Here is a 19,809-nt window from a genome sequence, read left to right as displayed (position 1 = left end):
GCTGGCCTCAGTGGCATAGGCTGTTCTGTAGGGAAGTGTCCTGGGTTCAGTAGTAGCAGTGATGTTTCTCCTTTCGTGGTAGCTGGTGCAGTGCTGTGTTTCGACTTCCAGCCTGGGAACAGTGCTGGTGATACCGATGTTTTCGGTTGCTGCTAAGTGATGTTTACCCTGACCAAGGACTTTGTGAGGCTCATGCTCTGCCAGGGAGGAGGGGAAGCCGGGAGGAAGCAGAGACAGGACACCTGACCCAGGCTAGCCAAAGAGGTATTCCATACCACAGCATGTCATGCCCAGGGTGCGGGGTAACTGGGAGTTACCCGGAAGGACACGGGCTTCCAGGTGGGACTCATTTCTTGGCTGGTGGTATTGTATTCTCTTCCCTTGTTATTTTCCCTTATCATTGTTGTCGGTGGTGGTAGCGGTGGTGATTTGTGTTGTACATTGGTTGCTGGACTGTTCTTGTCTCAACCCGTGGGAGTTGCACTCTTTCGATCCTCCTCCCCATTCCTCCTGGAGTGGGGAAGGGGAGAGCCCTGGGGGGAGGGCTCAATTGCTCTCAGCCCGGCACCACTCACTGAGAGTGAGTGAACAAGCTGTCTGGCTAGGGTTTAAACCACAACAGGGAGAACAGGATCTGTTTAAGAAAAGAAGCTTAAACTCTCTTATTTATGACCCTCTGCTTCACATTACCTGATTGTGGTGAGTAATAATTCCTAAAGTTCCTTTTCCACCACACATTAACATCATGTCAAGGCCAAAGTAATGGCTTGTTTCCAAAAGGCATAATACAGCCAGACGCTGCAAGAGGATATGTGCTTTCTGCTAACACATCTACCTGATTAAAGAAGTGCAGAGTGGCATTGTTTCTTTTTCCTCCTCAGATATTTCCATGTGCTGCAGCATGTATGAATGGATTGAGACAAGCGTGCTGCTTATCTAAAGAGGAAAGCCTGGTGTCAGGAGTTCAGGGCACTTGACATATCATAAAATTAGGCTTTCAGCAAACAGAGTTATGAAAAGCCATGTTTAACACTAGGATTGTGTTTATGTGTTGAAAGACGATTTATTTCCTTGTTGTAACTAATTTAAAAACTCACGCATACCATTGTGATGGGCATTAAATTAGATGTGAATGCTGACATGTGTTAATCAGCAGTTAACCACCCACAAAAAACATGTTTCTGCAGGGAACACTTTAGAAATCACACAGGGGTTGGACAGCCTTTCTGCGCCCTTCAAGTACCTGTGGAAAAGACAAAGGGTGTAGTCTGTGGGGCCCAAATATCCTCATGAGGGTGGGCCATAGGCTTGTTCATTGGCCAGCCCAGTAGTCAAGAGTCTCTGCTAGCTCCATGAGCAATAAAAGCTAGAATAACTTGGTATCATATTTTATTTTTTCTCTCTTTCAGCTCAGTTTCTTTCATCAGCAACCTGGTTTTGCCAGAAGGCCATTTCCAATTCTTTTTCTCTTTCATAGTCAATGGAGGCTGAGATTTAGGATCCTCTTTTTTGTTGATCTGTCAACATAAACTGGGGAATAGATAGCAAGAGGTGGACGCATGCACAGGGTCTTGTTATGATATCATTGCTGCTTTGTAGAAAGGATAGACAATTTTATTGCACTTCTGTGTTGTTCAGTAATCAGAAGGATGATCAGATCATAAAAGTTTTAGTTCATAGGACAGAAAATTGGTATGACCTACTTTTAGGAAGACTTATCGTCTAATAGCACAGAATCATAGAATGGTTTGGGTTGGAAGGGACTTTAAAGATTATCTAGCTCCAACCCACCTGCCACGGGCACAGACACCTTCTACTACACCAGGCTGATCCAAACTCGTGCAACCTGGCCTTGAACACTGCCAGGGAAGTGGCATCCACAACTATAATGATGAAAATATGGAAGGTAAGGCTGGCAGACCCTTAAATATGAGTAAGAATACGCTGGAACAGTGAAATCCTTTAATTTCTACAGTCTAGCAAAAGCTTGTGTGATTAAGTTTGACATCAGTGGAAGCAATAATCAAACTGTGGCACTTAAAAACTTCCTATATAGAAACAGAGCTTACCCACTTATTACACATAAACAAGTACTTAAATGTTTGCTAAATCACAGATGCTATTATATGTTTCTTCAACGTGAAATCATATAATGAAACACAAAACAAATACATGAGCCTCCTGAGGCTGGTATCCTACCTAAATTCTGACCTGGGTAAGTATGTTTCCTATTCTCTAGCTTCAGCAAGTGTTTGCAGCCTTCTTGTGTTTGTGGAGTATTGCATATTCAGGCTGTTTGCTCTCATTCTGGAGATAGCTATCTTGTCATGGCAGATGACAAGATGATTCTTCAAAAATAATGAATAACTGACCTGGCCAATTATGCATACTGCAAAATCGGTATCAGAGCAGCAGTCCGTAAGCATTGCTTTGCATTTAGGTGCATTAAGAATAGAGATATGATGATGACCGGTTTATGCCCTGGGGAGTGAGATTTAAGTGAAAAGTTTATAAACCTTCCTAAGCTCACAGTAACAATCTGGAGAACCACAGCCTTGACTGAAATTGCTTAAGCCCCTGCCTCCAGCAAATCAAAAGATATTGAAAAGAAAATTAAAAATAGGTCGTTAGAAATAGGTTAAATGAGCAACAGAACAAAGTTATCCATTAGGTAGGAATTATGATAGTACTTAGTGTAATACAGTAAGTATTCTGCTAAAGTGCAACTGGAGTGTGGTTAATCACTGCCTTTCCATGCCTAAGAGCAGAAGAAAATGTTCACAAAATCGAAGACGGAGAAAAGTCCAGGTTGGACAGAGACTTGAGTGACATGGTTTAGTGTGAGGCGTCCCTGCCCATGGCAGGGGGGCTGGAACTAGATGATCTTAAGGTCCTTTCCAAACCTAAGTATTCTATGATTCTGTGTGTATTTTGGTCTGGAACCAGATCAAGTAAATATTTTATATTCTGCCTTCTGTAAGCCTCAAAGTGAAATTTTAGTAATGTTTTGACAACACATTGTGTTTTTGCACTGAGAGGGTATTTTCAGTTTAAGTTCCTAGGTGGTTTGGCTTTCAGTTTTGTTTTGCTAAGGAAATAAATCAAAGTATGGTCAACCCACACCCTATTTCCAAAATGATGCTGAACAGTCACTTTTCTATACTTCTGTAAAAGTCACTCTGGGTGTTAGCATCTTGGCAGAACTACAGGACTTTCAAATGCTACATTGTCACATTGTCATGTGTTATATTTAGCCAACGGGTAAATAGGATTGCCCTTTATTTGCAATGCTGTTTGAATAGTGGAGTGCTGCCTTTCCATTTTTTTTTCTTTCCCTTTTTTTTTCTTTCCCTTTTTTTTTTTAATTTTTTTCTTTTATTTTTTTTCTTTGGTGGTTTTCTTTGTATTTTCCCCTTATGTTTTGTTTTAGCTTCTGAGTTTTGAGACCCCTGCTAAGCAATGTGGACATTTTGATCCCACTGAAGTCATAATAACTCTAACTTGGGTATGATTTATTATTGCAACAAGTTTTCAGTCTGTTTCCAATTGTCAAACATAGAGCAGAATCGTTTCCATTGAAGAACATGAACTAATGGAGTAGTTTGCTGGATTGTGGCTGGCTTTGAGCTATACTGGATTCATCTGGTTGGTTTGTTACTGTTTACTTCATATTTTCATTACTGTATGCTGAGATGCGTTGCAGCCAGCAGCTTACACATGGGTTTAATAAATCAGGGAAAATATGATAGCACCATGAGAAATTAACAGATCTGTGCTATGAGGAGGGGATGACACTTTCCCCCTACTGTACCTAGGTGGAGGAGCTTTTATTAGCACTCTCCCGCCTACTGGAGAATGCCATCATTGTTCCTATTTTGCTGATTGTGACCAACAGCAGTCCCCTGCTTCTCCAGCAGCTCCAGATAACCGTTTTGATGTATTGCTGGATGAACTGGATTTACACTGCCCTGCAGTCGTGCTGATACAAAATACCTCTAAGATCCTGCCTTTCCCATCCTAATCTACAAAGGAAACAGGAAAAAGGAACTTAAACTCCCTGTACTCAGACAGCAATGAGACTGTTCCAGCCTGCGCCAGTGCTATGATTTCTTGTCTGTGACTTGTAAACAGCGTACCACAATGGAGAAGAGTAACCGGTAAACGTCTGCCCTGAGAAAAGGATACTCCATGAGCGACTGTAAGAACTGGATGGATATATTTTGGAAAGCATGGATGCTTTAGCACATCTAGTTCTCTATGGATTCAGCCTGATGATTTCAGGTAAGCCTTTGCTTTAGTATCTGTGGTGGAACTGTCATGCCTTTCTTCTCATGCAATGTGCAGACAAAGTGCATGACTCCCTACTCCTTACTTCAGCACTTACCTTTATAGATGAGTACTAACATTTGTTTCAGTGAGTCCACTTACCTCTCTGCAGCCCTCTTAAAGCAAGTGGGGGCAGGACTGTGTCCAAGCTGCTGGGGAGGGTTTAGCCACATGTAGAATCTGCTCCTACCTCTTTTTAGTTGTAGAAATAGTTTGTGGACACAGACAGAGACTACAACAGGGTTTCTCTTCTGTCTAATGGTATTAACTTCTTCACAAAGCTCACAACTTTGAAACCATTGGTGTCATTCCCCAACAATATCTGCTCTGTGTCTGATTTTATGAAATGGCTGTGTGGTGGGAAATGTGACATTTCTTGGCATTCCAGTATCTGATTTTAGACAAGGTTTTAGACAGACAAGATTCCAGAACTGAAATCTATGTGAAAGTGGACAAAAAGGGCACCTTATAGAAGATCAGTTAATAACACTTCAAATACAGCTAAGGAGTGGTTCAATATTATCAGCAAATGTCATTAGTTCAGCAAGTCAGAATTTAGTCATAAGACATCTGGAGAAATGGTACACAGTAAGACTAACTAATGGAAACTTATTTTATAGTATTCAGAGAATTAATGTTAGAGATGGTTTGCTGAAGGTATCACTAGCAGAGCCCTGAGGAAGCCTGTTCTCTTGCCATCAGATTCCTAATTGTTCAGCATTTGAGTGTTGTTTCACCGTCCATGTTTTGCTTTTTTTGGCCAGTTTGTTCTGGGTAATATACTAAGCAAAATCGGTAAAACAGAAATACAGTTTACACAATAACCTTAGGCTTAACTCATTCCTAACCATTTCATTGAGGCATGTATATGTTCTTCCAGTCCCGCAAAAAGGTAATATGCTATAAAACTGCAGGTTGTCCTGCAAGGAAAACCAGAAAGTAGCAAGAAAAAGCAGAAGTCTTCACTGCTGTGTAACTAGCTTGAAAATTCACAAATCTTCTGGATTAGCAGCATGCAAATACCTAAGAGAAATTATGAACAAATGAGTTTGCAATTTTACTTTTGGCACCTAGAGATTAACACAGGGAAAAATATATGTTTAAAATCTGTTGAGTATACGTTTGGTAGTATTCTTATCTAGCCTTTGGTGTAATAGTCTGCATATTGTTTACCAAATCCTCTTTTGTGGCTTTAATTATGCACATTGTTTCAGCCTATTTAGCCTTCAGATCACTTCAGCTTTTCACTTGAAGGAGACAACCTGGTGCTGCAAGCAGCATGAAAGAGAAGAAAAGGAGTCCAGTTATCCCAGCTCTTTTTCCTTGTCTCTGCTGTTTCTCTACATCAAAACATACACCTGATACAGCAGGCAAGCGACATTTGTTGAGTCAGAAGTAGGGGAAGAACAAAAATTGTCTGCAGAGATTAGCTGTAAACATGGGCAGTGCAGACAGCTCGGTACTGAAGAGCTGCCCGTCAGTGCCTTTTCCACAGGGGCTGAGCAGCGAGGTGTGTGCTGTAGTCACACCCATCTCAATAGATCTGTCAGCTTTCCCGCTTTTGTTTGAGAATGATATCATGTTTCCTGGGGCAAGCAGTGGAAGACAATGCAATCCCGCTTTCCTTTAGATACTGCAGGCGGAGTTCAGGAAAGCAGGAATGACATTCCCTGAGCAGGGGAGGCTTTACACTCAACGCAGACAGTGGACTGGCTTAACCTTGTCCCCAGTGATCATGGGCTTCTTCATGGGTGTGTTGCTGGGTAGGCACAAAATCCACTCCACCCTTTTCCAAAGCAAAGACTGTTGTCTTGGCTCCTGTTACGAGAAACGGCCATTGATTTAATGTCTTTTCTTGTTGTTGTTCTAATAAAAGTGCTCCATTTGCAGCTAAAGATCTGATTTGGAAAGTAACATTCAAAATACATACAAATGCTTACTTTTGAACTGCTTGACATAGCAAATGTTCAGTTAAACTGACAAAGGGTTGAATTTTATCCTACCGGCATTCGTGAAACTAGACTGAGCATCACCACACATTTTTATTTTGGTTCATTTTACTGCAGTGAGCATTTTGTAGAATCAAAATGATCCTGGAATCCATCCTGAAGTATGGATTCAAACTCCAAGGTTGTGACTAGGTACAATCTAGTTAAGTTAGTTAGGTTCTGACCAAAGAGAGCTGCAGACTCACCTATTCCCTTGGAAGGCAGAGGAAAAAGCAAGGAATGAGTGTCAGATGTCGCCTTTTCCCTTTTAACATCCTCAAATGGTCTGATAATTTGCTTTCAGATTCTCACAGTTGGCTAACTCTCAAAAATGTTCGTGTGTAAGCCTTATTTTAGCAAGATGGCCTCCATCAGTAAGAGACTGTAGAAACCAGCAACAATTAAAACCAGTTTCAAGCCCATTTCTTTGACTATTTCTGGGAGGAAATAAATACGTTGTCTAGTGCCTCTCTTCTGCAAGACAGATGGAATCTTCTGTGCCTAAGCTTTGTTCTACCAATAATCTTAAATCTAAAAATACTGGATTTCTTTTTGTGTGTGTGTGGACCCATCTATGGTAAAGACTCAAAAGGTTTATTAACCTTTTCTGTTAAGAAAGGGTAACAGTGGAGATAACAATGGAGTGGCATTCAGTGGTAGCTTTCTAACATCCTCATTGATGGCTGTGTTTTCTTTGGGATCAATATGAAAAAAACCCTGATAAATCGTATATATTATTATTATTACATGACACATTTACATATTTATAAATTTAAGCAACTTTTAACATACATTACTGTGCACAGAAGCACTGTTATGATGCTGTAGGCTCTTCAAATTTACAAGAAGTCATGATTTTTAATTAGACTGGAAAAATTCTAATGATAGTTTCAAGACCTGTTTTTCTCTTGACAAATTTAACCTAACCTAAAGAAAACCTATATAAACTCTGGTTAAGACACACCTTTGACCATGAGCAGGCACTCATGTTAGGATATTATTCTTCCGATAATTAAAGGACTAGGCCTGTGTGAGTATCTTCAAACATGCTGCTGTCAGATCAAATCATAGATTTAATTTCTTGTTCCTGAAGTGCATTTGATTTGTGAGACAAAGCAATCCCATCTGCCTGCCACACTTAGGTTATTTGCCAAGAGGGAAGAGTATCCTGGAGCCTTTTTCATGAGTCTGAAATTTACACGTAATTTAGACTCTTCTTGAGATGTAGCCTTTGTATAATCCAGGAAAGATTGTCCTGCCACAGGGATCACTGGTTGAATCTCTGACCTGCTGAATGTTAGTGTGTCTGCACAGTTCTGTTAGGACAATCATGATTTACAAATCTGTCTTATGGGAGAAAGAGAGCTGTTCTGGTTTAGTTACCTTGCTGCCTATATGTTTGCAAAGAAACAAGTTCCAGCTGTGAATTAACTCATTGCTCCTTGACTCTGCAGCTAGAAGGCAAAAACAACAGCAGGCAGCTCTATGCACTGACCCTAAGTAGAATTACAAAAGTGGGATGATTCTCTCTGGTTTGCCCTTCTATTTCTCATCTTTGCAGTTTGCTTTCGGTATATGCCTGGTTCAGACCCAGCGAGAGGTAGAGTAGCTATTAGGAAGCCTGTGTTCCCAAAGGCCATTTCAGCAGTGGGGAGTAATCAGGAGTGAAAAGGCATTGCATCAGACTCTGAGGAATAAAATCTAAAAGAGTGAAATGGAATTACGCTACATTCACAAGTGTTAATGTGTTATTGTTTTAGATACAGATTTCTTATATATATACACACTGTGTATTTTAGATTTTGGGATTATTTAGTCATAATTAAGATGGTTGGATGGATTTTTTTTTTAATTTCATTTAATGTAAAAATTAAAGTAACATTTTGCAATAGACTGACACAAGAATTTCATCTGTAAAGCGTTAGGTGGACAAGGGGGGGGGGGGGCATAGAAGTCAGGACTGACTGCAGCTAGCAGCTTGCTTTAGGACAAGAGAGATGTGTAATTGGTCCTTCACAAAAAGAATTACCTGTGTTAGAAACCTGATCTGTATTGGTCACATAGATTTGAGCCTGCATGGCCCAGACCCATCTTTCAAACACGAAACTCCTGTTTGTCTTGCCATGGAAAAGCAAGAAGTCATTGTGATGTGTGGAGTGTTGGATAGGCATAGAAGAAATGAAGCAAAAATGGATTCGCCTTCCACTTGTGTGACATATGTATAGTTCCACGGTCAGCTCCCACTGTGATGCAAGACCTGTCTGGGACTAGGCGGATGAAAATCTTTGAGAAACTGTGACAAAGACCTATCCTCCGAAGACAGCATCAATACTGTGCTAGTGGCAAGATCATACTTAGGATGCTGTTCCACTGTGGTTTCAGAGGATACATGTGGGGAAACTTGAGACCTGTTAAGCATTAAAAATGCTGATTATTTTTTTAAGGTACAGGTTTGATAATTGCTCTTCAACTAGCACCCAAACTAAGAACAGGCACTAATAATGTTAAACCAGGGTCGTATCACAGAGAAGTAAAAAAATCCATCAAAATTAATTTTGTAATTCAGCTCTAGGAAAGGCAAACACTTTCAGGGTATGAAGATAATAGGAATTTATTATGTTCTGGAAGGGTTTTGAAATGGTTCATAAATGAAATTTCTGTATTCAAGGGTACTATATATATAAACTTTTTACTTCAAGACTGGTATTTTGTTGCCTGGTATTTATTTACTTTTTACATTGTGTCAGCCTGTCCTATGAAGCGGCTTGGTTAATTTCCCCTTTGGACTACAACAGGTCCTTCTTGACAGTGCAGTTCCATCTGCACTTCTGACTGTGCTGATGATTTTCTTTTGTGTTATTTTCAGGCTGCCACTAGTCAGGGCCCTGAGCCTCATTAGTCACAAACTGTGCTTAGCACCAGAAACAACTCCCATTACTCTACTTGGCAAAATCAGTGGTGAAGTGAGAGTACTGTAGAGTTCTGATATAGTGAAGTGATGTTTTAAACTCTATCAGAGACTTTCTTGCTCTTTGATCAGACCTATGTCTGGGATGTGTTCCAGGGAATTCCTGAGAGCCATTTCTTCCAGATGGTCCTCACTGAGTTTTCCTGGTGCAGCACAGCACAGAAAACATGATGACCCTGTGCCCGTATGAGCGGCATTTTGATAGGGAATGAGACCACTGAGGGGCTACAACGACAGTGTGATACACACTAATTCTCTGCTCAGCACAATTTCCCCAGGAGTATGTGTACTAGAGAAGTTCTGAAAAATACATCCAGGTATAACCTAACAAGGGAGAGCACAACCCTGTGGTTAAGGATGAGTGGAGAGAAACAGCAAATGTCTCCCTGCATTCATTTTGCTGTCTGGGTTATATGGGTGTGCTGTTATTTAAACTTACCGATTTAGTGGGTGACATTTTCCCTGTGGTGGAAGAGCCCAAAACACTGCACCACAATGAGTAAATACTGGGCAATGAATCCTCTGTGCATGTTATTTCCCATTTCTAACATTAGTGTTTTCAAGTGCTCTGTCTTCTCAGAATCTGCTTGCACGCAGAGCAAATTGCCTTCCTGATAAGGTCAGTTCTTCAAGGACCAGGGCAGGAGTCAAAGGAGTTTTTCAAGGAAGCACAGAGAACTATCACGGGTACAGGGAAAGGGAGTTTCCTGTCTGTATTTTTGTGCTTTGCTCAGAGAGCTAAATCCTGTTGTCCTTATTTGGTCCTTACATACTTAAAGTCTTCATTAACATCAAGGGTAGGATTTGCCTAAATTTTGCTAGACTAAGTAAATTCCTCTTTAGCAAGGCTAGTTGGGTTATTTTAAGTTGCATTACCAGGAAGAGATGCTGTAGGAATCCCTAAGCATACGTATATTTTACACTTTTCTGGGTTCCCCCCCCCCCAGTCTGAGGGTAGCAGCTCTCAGTGCAGTCAAAGAAAGCACTTCTATCACCTCAGAGGCCTAGACTGATTTAAACTGGCAGTCCTGCTAGATTCTGGGTTAAACAAGTGAGTTGCCTTCTAATCAATGTGCTGCTAGAGTGCTTTTTTCATTTTTTTTTCCCCCAAAATACACCTAAAGCACAGCTGTCCTTACTGCAAAGATTTCACTTGTATATATTGTAATTTCTGCTTGCACTATATTCCAGCTGTGAAACCTTAGCTGTCAAATTATGCCTGGCACACAATTCCATACTTATGCATAGGTATTACTACCTTTTAGACAAATAAAGGCCTTGTAGTGTTTCTCTAGAAGACACGAAACTTCACCTGCGCTCCATCTGCTTGATGAAGGTGTCTAGGTTACTCTGCAGTGCTTAATATGACAAAACCCCACATATATTTAGACAATCAATCAGAACACTATCCATCCACCAGGGGCTAGAATTTGATTCATCTGGAATAAGCACAAGAGTAAATAAGCAATATGCCTGAGCTGTGATTGTTCTACACTTTGATTACACAATTTGATTAATACAAAGAAACAGAAAAGCTTTCAGCAAATGCCCTGAATCTACTTTGCTATTTCTTGCATAGGGGTCTTGCATGGGGATCAAAGGCAACATGAAAGTTAGTCCTCAAAACTCACAGTTCCACTACTTTTTCTTAGTGTATTAAAATGTTGAGATGCAGGGGGTGGGAAAGTATTCTTTTCACCTTTCAATCTGTGTTGGAGTTAGAGAACAGAGAAATGATAGAGAAAAGAAACTTGAGCCTTGGAAGAGCAGCCATCCTCTGTAGGACCCCAGCAACTTGGGCCCATACCCCTGTACTGGAAAGACAGGTGCAGCTCTGTGCCCTGTGGGTGCTAGGCACAGTCCTGATCTGCAGTACCCTGCCTCACCTCAACACAGATCAACACATCAAGTCATGGAGTTTGTATCCAGATTTGATTCCAAGTTTCACAGAATTCTGCAGAAATTAGGATCTTGCAGTACTTGGCATGTGATCCTTGCTGAAAGAAACCGAAGCCCTCTGCTTTCAATGTTGGTGTCTGTTGAATTACACCTGCCTTCAGGTGATGCATCAGACCCATAGGGAGAGCACAAATGCTCCTCATATAAAAGTAAAAACATTGAGATAAATGCCCTACAAAATGAATGTGTGAGTGTGGCCCCGTTTCTATCACTTACTTCTGTAACTTTGTTTGAAGGATTGGTTTTTGCACGTGCAGCGGGATGAACTGACTTCTCCGACCTGCACCTTTATGCAACACACAACTGCAGTGGCTCTTGCGCCCTTTCCAGAAGGCTTCATTCCTCCATTATGTAACCGCAGGTTATCTGGGCTGGCACATTAGAGAGTGGTAGCTGTGGCAGGCTGGCTGGGTGTGGTGAGCATCAGTGTGCTGTCAAGATACTTAGGTCCCCAGGGTGGCTGCTGGCATTGACAGCAGAGGAGGACCTCCTCCCTTGGCCCCAAGCACTAGAGGGACTCACGCAAAGACTGCAGTCAGCACTAAGACCTTTTGACCTCCCTTATCTAAGACTATACCCCTTCCTTCCAATCTGAGGAACATTTGGAAGCTGAGTGGCACTAAATATTAGGTGTCTCTGTGTAAATACAAAACATACTTGTATTCAAAGCAGGAAAATAGATGTGGTGAATAAAAGAAATCAAGTATTCTTCCTGCTTCAGCTGGAAAAAATGTTACTGTTTCCTTTCTCCTTACTCTGAATTTCAAAAGTAAAGGGAAATGCCTGTTATTTGCAAATTGTTGATTATAGGAGAGCTGTATTTCCCTCCTGCTACACGCATTTCAACAGCTGAATCTGTAGTACTCTTCCAGAGACTGTTTTAATCAGGCTTGTAGCTACCATTTTCAAATCTCCGTGTATTTCTGGCAGTTCTGTTGAGCAAAAGGAGCCATTTCGATTGATTAAAACTTAACCTTAGGAAAAATGATTCTACTAGTGCTGCTGACTTGCTCTTTTTTTCTGAGACTGCTTTTTTATGTCATAGTTCTTGCCGCTGTCTGTCAGGGCTTCGAATGGTTAACATGTGCATGATTATGAAATCATTAATCCCGATTCATAAAACAGCTGTCAGAACATACTCCAACTGTTCAAAGTACTGCCAATTCGCATAATCAAAAGATATATCTACTCTATATCAGTTCATGTATATAAAATCCATGTAAAGAATGTAAAAGAAACACTATCAAACTAACCCTGAAAATTATCCACTGGCCTTGTTACCAGCACCGTATTTCAGGCATTTATGTACATGTCTAACTATTCAAGGATATGTCTGCTTCTGCAACCCATGGTTTTCCAAAAGAAATTCCACAAGTTTGTGATCTTCTTCTTCTGAGAAGAACAAGCTCTATCTGTTCAAGACTTAAGAAGTAAATCCTAAAGTCAGTGTAGTGGAATAGTTAATCTGCAATCTTTCCATTTTGCACAGAAACTGTGCAAGAGAAACCCTGAGTAATGGGTGAAACAGCTTATCTGGTGATTTGATCAGCCATATACACAAACTCTGCAGTAAACTTTTTCCACTTGCTGCTTTTTCCCTTAGGTAAAGTGGAAGCGGCACTGGACCTCATACTGATCAATTCATTCCCTCTGGTGGACAACTCCGAGACAGCACTTATCTGCATCACTTCCAAATGGCACTCCCGTGAGTCTATCACGATAGACCGAGACCAGGAGGATGTGACAAACCAACACCGGGAACCACTGGAAGTCAACGAAGATCTGAAGAGGCCAACAGCCAAAACAGTGGTGTGGAAAAGGGAACAGGCCAGTGAAACTATTGGAGCGTATTACTGTGAAGGGAAACTCAAGGATGAGGTGACAAGGATACATACCATGAAGATGCCACTGAGAGGTACTGTATGGTGATCAGATCAGGATTCTGTGTGTCAGTGCTTGCAAGGCTGGCAGTTATCACTGGTTGACACAGGTGGGCACCAGCATGGCAAGGCAGTCTGGAGTCAATAAAGATACTCTTGGCTCAAGCCTGTGTTTTGTAATGAAATGCAGAGACAACTGGTTGATACTAGCTGCTAGGCATTTCCTCATGGAAGTCAGTCAGACACCTGTAGGTATTCTGCCTGTGTCTGGCTACTGCCAGGAACACAAAGTCAGGTGGCAAATAAGATAAGTACTGGCCTCACTGACCTCATGAAATTATAATACAATAACTCCTGCACTGATCTTTTCACATACCAGACCCTTGATTTCTAAGCATGCTTCCATTTTAAAGTCTCAACAGGTCTGAGGTGTAGATAACAAAACATCACTACCCTTTCCTTTACAAATGGGCAACCTGAGCCTAGAAAATAACTGGCTTGCCTAAGGTTCAGTAAAACTACAGATCAGCAGCACTGGATCAGCACAGTCTGTGTCAGTATGAAAAAACCCAGTCCAGCTCAAAACTAGAAAGAAACTCCAGAGAAATTTTCAAAAATCTAAGAGGATTATTCACAAAAATAGGCGGTGCATCTCACTATTGACTTGGGTTTGGGTTTAAGGCTAGGCACTGTAGAAAAAGAAAATATAGCAGGGATATAATGATAAGAGTAGGTGCGATTTCGAAGGTCCAGCACTCTAGCTGTTAAATTACACCTTCTTATGTGCAAGCTTTTATTTGTCTCTGTACCTCACTGAACTTCTGGGACAAGTTCCAAAGAAGAGATCACCATAAACTACAGATAAGTGCAAGAAATGTTGGAGAATTTTCAGCAGAAAATCAACTTTTCAAAACTTCAGCTGATTTCTAGCAGACTTGACTGTATTTCTTATGTTTTATGCCATGGCAGCTGGTCTGTGAGGAGACTTGACACCTTTAATCTTTCTTTATAAGGTTTCAGTAAGAGCCATTACCACTGTTGGTATCTCCTGAAATTATATAGCAAATTAAGACAAATAGATTTTTCATTTCTCAAAGCTACAGCTGGTGTCTGTTTGCATCTTACAGTATGGGAACATTACAAGCAAGGTTGGCAGGGCAAGTGCCTTTATCACTCACTTATGTTTTCTCTGACTAGTCACCAAGAAAGCTCTGCAGGTGCAGGCTGACACCTCTATTGTTTTAAAGGAGGTTGCAATGAGGAGACAGATAAGATAACAGTCCATGGAAAGCCAGTGTGGCCCTGCCTGTGTGGCAGAATGCCAGTGTGCTGAGCCATCTCTGACTGTCATGTGCAACAACCTCTGTGAGTGGAAGAGTGTCCTTTGAATCAATCTGGGTTTTTTTGCACTTTGTATCTCTGGACCTAGGAGCAGGGAATTTAAAGTAATCAAACTTTGAGAGCTTCCTATGTGACCAAAGTTGTTCTAACCAGAAATAACACAACTCTCACACCAACGGCAAGTATGTTTCTTTGGATAATTCCTGGGCTGAATCCATTTCTCAGACTTTCTCTGCGAAAGCTTCCACTGACAGAATTTGAGCTAGCAACTTGGTGAGCATGTATAATCTAATCAGGCTAGATGGGTGAGAAAGAGGCATGGCAGAAATTCTCAAAGCTATTAAAGTGCACAGAGAGAGGAAGAAGAGGTCAGTGAAGGACTGTGAGGTTTGGCAAAGCATCTATAGTTGGGAAACAGACCTTTTTCCCTTTTATGCTATTGTCTGAATAAGTTTTAAAGGCAGAACGTGTTTTTCAATGCCAAAAATTGAGCAAGAGTTGAAATGTGTGGTTTCCCATTGAGGAGAGAAAAGGCACAGAACGAGAAGCACTTCTGAAAATCCAGTCACTGTTTTGCAGCCTTAGGGCAAGAAGCTGAAACACTGCTGCTGAAACACTAATTACTAATCATTTGGGTAGCCCCACTGATGTGGTTGGGAACTGTCATCTGCCTGATTATGTACTTACCAGTTACAGTAAGATTTTTACTGTATAATACAGAAATGCAACAGGTTAATTTTCCTATTTTACTCTACATGTGCCATGCTGAAAAAAATAAGTCCTTTCTCCTGAATTCTTTATGGGCCTTTGAGCAACCTGGTCTAGTGGAAGGTGTCCCTTCCTTGGCAGGGGAGATGGAACTAAGTGATCTTTAAGGTCCCTTCCAAACCAAACTATTCTATAATTCTACAATTATGGAATACTTATACACACAATAAGAGGGAACAGATTATCTTTTATATATGTTTGGGAACTAATGCTTATACTGTTTACAGCATACATATCTAGAAAATAACAATATATAACCTGTTCTCCTTCTAGTCAAATATAATTTATGCTATTTCTCTACACATTAAATGTGTATTTTCATATAAGAAAGTGAGTTTCCCACACACAAACTCTCCAGAGTGGGCAAAGGGACAATAAGGGAAATGCTAACATCAGAGCATTATGGCACTTGCCCTGAAACTCAGTTCATTATGTCTCTATAAGGAATTGGCACACTAGAGATGTGAAATACTGAAATACAAGTCACAATCTAAAAATACGTTGGAACTGAGCCCACAAGGGAGTGTGCATTCCTTTCCATTGCAATAATATTCTGATGAAAAAGTCTTGTGGTTAAGCTAAACAATATACCAAGAAAAGAAAATGGGAATGAAAAAGTTTAATATCTTGTTAAAACAATTATTAATGCCTCACTAAATTTGGTCCAAAACCCACTGCAGTAAACCACTTAGAATCATTTATAACTAGCAATTCATTTTTGAGTAAGCTGTTGAATTTTCTTTTCCTAAATAGATCACGGTTTTCACCATGCATTTTTTATTCATAAATAATTTCTAAATCAGGGGCTGACAGTAAGTTTGGACTGCTTTCAGTTTTATTTGATGGTTTCTAATGAGATCTTTTTTCATTATTCTATATTAGAAATCTATGTTTCTATAAGAGGTAGTTCAGGTACCAGTGCCAAGGTAAGATGTCAAATCCTCAATAGATCCCTGTGCAAATACTTAGCGTCATGCAGGAACACCCCAGCTGAAACCAATTGGATAGCACTTAATGATGGAATGAAAACTCATGGCAGAGGCTCAGAGCATAAACGCTAGAACTGCACAAGGGATAGAAATTCCATTCTGCAAAGAACTGTGAGTTTTCTATAGTTGTCTTATTTCTAAGCAGAAATGAAACATTAATCTGTTAAAATCCTCAAGGAAATAAAATTTTGGGAGAGAGGCTGGCTTGGATTGAGACAAATGTCTTCATTTTCACTCGATTTTTCTTTCTTTAGTTTTACAACACATAACACAAAAGTTTTGATTTTTAATTAAAATACCATTCTAAAAGAGAAGTATTAAAATATTTTTTCCTCAAATATTATACAAATAACACCTTCCTTTCCCCCTTAGATTTTACTGGAGGTGCTACCACAGTTTCAGCCTTACACTGTGTGTAACTGTGTGTAACATCTACCTACTTGTTTTTCACAGCTCTCTTACATATATAATGTAGTAGAAAGTTAATCATTTTTCCTCTGCTTTCTGATCCTATCTCTGTGTATTTCTTTGCCACCAAATTCCAGCTAGAGACTCAAAAATTTATTTTCTGCAACCACTGATATGAACAGAAGTATATTTTATTGAAAGTATTCTAGTAATGAACAGAAAAAAAAGATACATGACTATAAATAAATGCCAACCTTTTATGAAGAAGTTGTTTAACAGTTTGTACTAACCTGTATGTGCGCTCCTTAAATGAAATATTCCCAATGAATAAATGTGACTACTAGAAATGGAACCTATGCAAAAGTGCAAATATGCAGAGCTGACTAGAAGCATGAACAGCTCTTCAAGGATTCTTTCCAGCAGAGGTTCATGTGGGTCTTTCTGTCAGAAAGGTCCCATTCATCTTGCTGGGGAGGCAGATGGCAGCAGAACTGGGCTCCCAGGAGCAGAACGAAAACAAGATTCAGGACGGACTTGCCCAAGAGGAATTTGCACAGGAGGAAATCTAAGGCTAAACAGCCTCAAAACCAGAAGGACAAAAGGGGCTAGTGAAAATCAATGCCTCACTCCCCTGGGTGATGTAAAAGGAAAAGTACTGAGGTGTAACATTCTCATTCAAATAAAAAGCTGAAGAGTTTGGAAGTTAACTTTGCCTCATTTTAGAGGAGTTTCTGTATTTATTTTTTTTTTGCTATCGACTTATCAGTGATAGTATGACATAACAACTCAGAGCTAAAAATGGTCAGATACCTGAATTTGTTCTCAAAACACTTCATAGCCTTCCTGTGGAGTTTTCCAACTAAATGGAAGAAAGCATCCTTAACTTCTAACTTGTGTTTGCCGATGACAGCTTGTTCCCTAGAATGCATTTTCCAGTGTTTTACTCAGTCTGCTTGAAAAATGTCTCAAGGGATGAAGAAACTTGGGGAAGTGTTATGCAGACAGTTGCAGCTCCTAGTTAGGAAGTGTTTTGAGTTACTCCACCAAAATCAAATTACTTTTTTTATTTCATGCCCCATGTTCTGTTGTTGGCCAGGACAAAGGGCTGAGGTTGCTGGTGATAGAGTCAGTGTGTGCTATAAAGAAATTAAAATATCAAAATCTGAGTTAGGGCATGCTGTAAACTATCCTCAGCTTTCAGCCCAGATACTAGATAGAGATAGCAACTGCTGCTATTTATCCCATACTTCTGTCCTGTTCTGTTTTCAGCCTCATTCCATCCAGTGGCATTAACTGTTACAGCAAATAAGGGAGAGCATGTGAATATTTCCTTCATTAGAATGGCAGCAAAAGAGGAAGATGCAGTGATCTACAAAAATGGTAGGTAATTAACCTTTCTCCCTTGTCATTTCTTTCTGCTATCAGTCTTACCCAAGTGGCATATAACTGTTTTAAAGTCATTGCTGATGATGCCCATGCTGTGCAATGGAGACATAATTCTTCGTGCACTTAATGTTCCCTAAAGGAGCCGCTCACCATATCCAATATATTGAACTGACCTGTTTCTTTTCCAAAAGAATGTCAAATTGTCTCTTTATACCTTTGTTTTGTTTCTCACTTCCCTTTTTGATTTTCTTCTATGTTTGCCTGGCTTACTTTAGCTTTTGTTTTTGTTTGTTTGTTTTTCTGTGCCACTGTGAAGGCCTAGTTCCTGCATCTCTTATCTACATTTCTACTGCTTTTCAAGTGCATATTTTTCCTTCTTTATATGTCTTTCATAGGCCATTTTGCTTCTATGAAGTTCTTCAGGCTAAGAAAATTAAGCACTAATAGTCTACTACTAGAAAGGCAAAACTGTCAACAAAACCTAATCCTTATTTCATTCAACAATAAAAATTAGTCAGGTTGTAAAATTTATTACATAACTTTTCTAACTAAGATGTTCCTTAAATCACATCTAACTCATTATTCAGCTATGTGCTACTACGGCTTGACACTTGCCACTAAAGCTCACTGTGCCTTCAGAATGTTAGACTGCAACAAATCAGTTGTGGAAAGCCCACTTGATGTACTGGTCCATCTTTGCCTACTGATGGTCTATCTTACAGTGATCTACCAGGAAATAGGGAGTAAATAGAGCAGGATGAGGTAAGGAAGTGTTAACACACTGCAAAAGAAGGCATGCAGTGGGTCAGCCTCAACACAACTTACTGAATATTTGGAGCACTTCTTTACAGGCTGAAAGAGAAAATTAAAAAAAGAAAACAAAACCAAAAACGTGTCTTTTAAAAGGGCAATATGCAAAACAGAGTTTCTCAAAGACCTGTTTCCTTGCTCTTCAGAGGTTCAACCATGCAGTGCACAGTGGAGAAAGTTTGCCATCACTTGTCCTTTCAGGATCCTCAGGGAAATTCTATGATCTCTTGTCAGCATTTTCTCATACAAGAACCAGCTGCTATGTCAGAGCAGGAGCGCTTGTATCATGATGCTGCCTCAGCTGGGATTCCAACTGGAAACTTGGCAAAAAGCCTCAGATTAACCATGACTCTGGACAGTAGGTCAAGTTCTTCACCTGAGGTTACAGCTGAAATAGCATCCCTGAGGATTTCTGATACAGCAGCTGGCAAAGAAAATACTTGTCCTGCTATATCTAACTGTTGCAGTCTTCCATTTCAGTCATTTAAAATACCACTTCCCCCTTACACACCCTTACAAAGGCTGTCTGGCGAATAAAACTGTTCTGCTAAACAAGATTGCTTTAAGACATTGACATAAAAAGCGCCATCTTGAAAAACAAGTCACAGAAAGTGAACCTTGCTAACAGGCTATAAGGCTTTCTTGGTACTTTGCTGCCAAGCTTGTTCTGCAGCTTGTAATTCAAAAGATATGCAAAACCCAATAATAATAATAATAATAATAATAATAATAATAATAATAAACACCACAACTCACAGTTTCAGAACTAATCTCCTTCATTCTTTTCTCTTTTTCTTTGTTCCTGTTTTCTTGAAGAACTGTTACATGTTGTCAGGGACTGAACTGACCCAAGATCTTTTTGCCATTTTAGTTATGATTCTCATCTGCCTGAAGTTTGACTATAGTCAAATTGATAACATGATATTATGTATGATCACAGACAGTAAAGCTCCTGCCTGTCACTGTTCTTCTAAATTACTTCAGCA

At 40.1% G+C, this 19,809-nt stretch overlaps 1 protein-coding gene across 3 annotated transcripts in view; it reads left to right on the top strand.

The window, feature by feature from the left end:
- Positions 1-3,872: 3,872 nt before the first annotated feature.
- Positions 3,873-19,809, top strand: part of TEK (TEK receptor tyrosine kinase) — a 40,558-nt gene continuing 24,621 nt past the window's right edge. For 2 of the 3 annotated variants that reach the window (XM_061468783.1, XM_061468782.1), the window contains exons 1-3: positions 3,873-4,281; positions 12,845-13,156; positions 17,897-18,007. In XM_061468783.1, coding sequence (XP_061324767.1) covers positions 4,230-4,281; positions 12,845-13,156; positions 17,897-18,007 — 475 coding nt within the window. In that variant the 5' untranslated portion in view covers positions 3,873-4,229. Of the gene's footprint in view, positions 4,282-12,844; positions 13,157-17,896; positions 18,008-19,809 lie in introns of those variants that run through there. The other variant, XM_061468784.1, reaches the window with a different exon arrangement.

Source organism: Pezoporus flaviventris, unplaced genomic scaffold (assembly GCF_033815535.1).
Source record: "Pezoporus flaviventris isolate CSIRO_AGI_PZ_B2104156 unplaced genomic scaffold, CSIRO_AGI_Pfla_v1 ptg000050l, whole genome shotgun sequence".
NCBI lineage: Eukaryota > Metazoa > Chordata > Aves > Psittaciformes > Psittacidae > Pezoporus > Pezoporus flaviventris.
This window is presented reverse-complemented; position numbering and strand designations above follow the sequence as displayed.